This window comes from Lactuca virosa, chromosome 3 (assembly GCF_052849685.1).
Source record: "Lactuca virosa cultivar CGN04683 chromosome 3, Lactuca_virosa_CGN04683_v6, whole genome shotgun sequence".
Taxonomy (NCBI): domain Eukaryota; kingdom Viridiplantae; phylum Streptophyta; class Magnoliopsida; order Asterales; family Asteraceae; genus Lactuca; species Lactuca virosa.
This window is the reverse complement of record NC_136428.1, coordinates 273,396,356-273,399,025: the sequence shown is the minus strand read 5'-3', so window position 1 is coordinate 273,399,025 and position 2,670 is coordinate 273,396,356. Positions and strand designations below refer to the sequence as shown.

The window sequence follows — 2,670 nt, the reverse complement described above, 5'->3', positions numbered from 1 at the left end:
TGCGTCTACTAGCAGTTGTTGAAACTTGACATGGTCATGGTCTTCAAAATTTTCAATAACTATTTCTTTTGTATGTGGGCCATCTGTTGGAATTTCTGAAGAAAAATTAAGGTTGTCATCAACCTTATTTCTTGCATTAACGGGATTTATGGCACTTGTTGATGGATCATCCATTTCACCATGTTTATTCTAGGTTGTTTAGTCTTCATGAATGCCATTTCTAAATAAATGGAGCTTCACTTCTTCCGACGTAAACTCTAAGTGGTTTACACAAATTTTACAAGGACATGGAATTTTAATACGTTGACCATCAACTCATGAGTCGATGTTCCTCGTATCGCGGATGTTGTGTATTGCATAGTCGATAAACGTTGATGCTCCATTGAAATAAGGTTCACTGGTCCTCCTCATTCCCATCCAAGATTTGTCCATCATTAGATTACAATTGAACTGGAAGAAAGTTTGAAACTAGGGATTGAATTAATCGATTACCTTAATCTATTTGCTGCATTTTAGATTCGCAAAAAAAAACCCTTGTCAATAATTAATCGATTTCTCTTTAATTAATTAATAATGTGTGTTTTAAAAGGAATAAAATATAAATTGGGTCTAATGTTGTTAACCGGTCACGTTTAATTTCTAGGCGTTGTTTTTGTATTTGTATTTTGACAATAATACCCTTAAAAATAAACTATGAAGCAACATAAATATAAGGCTAACTTGGTCATTACAATAAGTCTACACTTATAGGCGCCATTAAACGGGAAGGCGTCACCATGTTGTTTCAGTTCCCCAATCATCTTCTCTCTGTATTTTGTCCCAAGAAATTAAAACAGTTCCGATCATTTTCCAAAAATACTATAATCTGAAAATCTTCTTACCAACCAGATAACGCAAATCAATGGCTGCATCCACCTCAAGAAAAACGGTAACAAGATCACAAACAAGAAGATCTCTTGACGAACTACCAAAGGATACTATTACCAATAAAATGGGGCTTCTGGGGAGGAACTCATCTATTGATGTCATCAAATATAGGAGGGTGTAAGTTTCTTCGACAACCTTTGTATTATATGTTTTAATTTTGTGTGTACATTAAGCATTTGAAGTTTAATTTGTGTATAAACTACATATTTGATTTTTATTCAAAATGTGTGTACATTACGTAGTTCCAAAACCTTCAAATATTGTTGTGAGATGGATGAGGTGTATAGGACCATGGAGACAGATAGAGTAACTATGAGAAGGTTTTGGGGGAGGATTATCCAATTCCAAGTATTACAGAAATGCAGAGCCCAGGGGAACCCTAACATTAAATTTATTGATGGAATGGTACCCTATTTAATCTATGTTATTCTACATTGTTTGTTAATTTATTCTCACTGGTTTTAATTTATTATAAATGTTTGTTTTTGTCTTTCAGAACAAGTATTTTTATCTTAATGATGATGTTGGAAAACAGATGCTTGAAGAGGCATCTAGGGCGGGACAAAGATATGCTACATTTTCCCTGGGGATGCTTATGTTGGCAGAGGGCCAACGTATGAAAAAATAAGCCCTGCGGTTGTTGAGTGATGTGTCCCCCTGTTCATCACCAAGAACCGAGATTGTCAAACAAACAATGAGGAAGGTTGAAGGCCTTCTGGCTAGGGACACGAGAAGGGAAATCAGACTTCATGGCTACCTTCTCACATGTACACATAATCACTCTGGAAAGGATCAAAGTTTTCTCACGGAACCAAATGGTTGTTCGAGTGTGATGTTTGTTTGTGGGAAGCATGTTTCATGAGATTCGGTAGGATTTTTGGGAAGGAGTATGGGGGTTAGGCTTTAAGTAGTTGTACAATGTTTATTTAAAAATACTTCTTTTTGTGTTTAATTTGAATGTATAAAACTTGTAATATGTTATGTTTTATTGTAATCAATCATATTTTGTTGGTTATATTCATATTGCTATTTTTGGTAATTAATATTACATGGCGGTAAACAATTGAATAAGTTTAATCCATTTATGTTAAATTTGAATTAACCCATTACCACCCAATACACATAAACCATGACCCATATGTAATTCATGGGTCTTACCATGACACTATAAGAAAGTACCAACCAAGGAACATCACCAATGACCCATATGGCATCCATTGGTTTTACCATTACACTATAAGCAACTACGACCCAACAAACATCACCAAATACCCATATGGAATCCATTGGTCTTACCATGACACTGCAAGCAAGTACCACCCAATAAAAATCACTAATGACCCATATGGAATCCATTGGTCTTACCATGACACTGTAAGCAAGTACCACCCAATGAACATCACCAATGACCCATATGGCATCCATTTGTCTTATCATGACACTGTAAGCAACTACCACCCAATGAACATCACCAATGAACCATATGGCATTCATTGGTCTTACCATGACGCTGTAAGCAAGTACCACCCAATGAACATCAACAATGACCCATATGGCATCCATTGGTCTTACCATGACACTATAAGCAACTACCACTAATTGAACATCACCAATGACCGATATGGAATCCATTGGTTTTACCATGACACTATAAGAAACTGCCACCCAATGAACTGTTAGATTAGAAGTCTAAGCCCATAACTATAATTGGTATATACTTGGATTGATAGTGGCACGGTCCTT

The 2,670-nt window shown here is 35.8% G+C and overlaps 1 protein-coding gene across 1 annotated transcript; it reads left to right on the top strand.

The window, feature by feature from the left end:
• Nucleotides 1-901: 901 nt before the first annotated feature.
• On the top strand, nucleotides 902-1,555 carry LOC145164605 (putative F-box protein At1g67623). Its single transcript, XM_079083316.1, has 3 exons — nucleotides 902-1,044; nucleotides 1,170-1,332; nucleotides 1,424-1,555. Exons 1-3 carry the CDS (start codon nucleotides 902-904, stop codon nucleotides 1,553-1,555), a joined length of 438 nt encoding a protein of 145 aa, XP_078939442.1.
• Nucleotides 1,556-2,670: the final 1,115 nt, after the last annotated feature.

What these genes read in the sequence shown, in the direction of transcription:
- LOC145164605 (XM_079083316.1), top strand. Translation starts at nt 902, where the DNA reads ATGGCTGCATCCACCTCAAGAAAAACGGTAACAAGATCACAAACAAGA. An exon ending in GTCATCAAATATAGGAGGGT is followed by an intron (nt 1,045 to 1,169) that starts GTAAGTTTCTTC and finishes TACATTACGTAG; the next exon opens with TTCCAAAACCTTCAAATATT. An exon ending in TTAAATTTATTGATGGAATG is followed by an intron (nt 1,333 to 1,423) that starts GTACCCTATTTA and finishes TTTGTCTTTCAG; the next exon opens with AACAAGTATTTTTATCTTAA.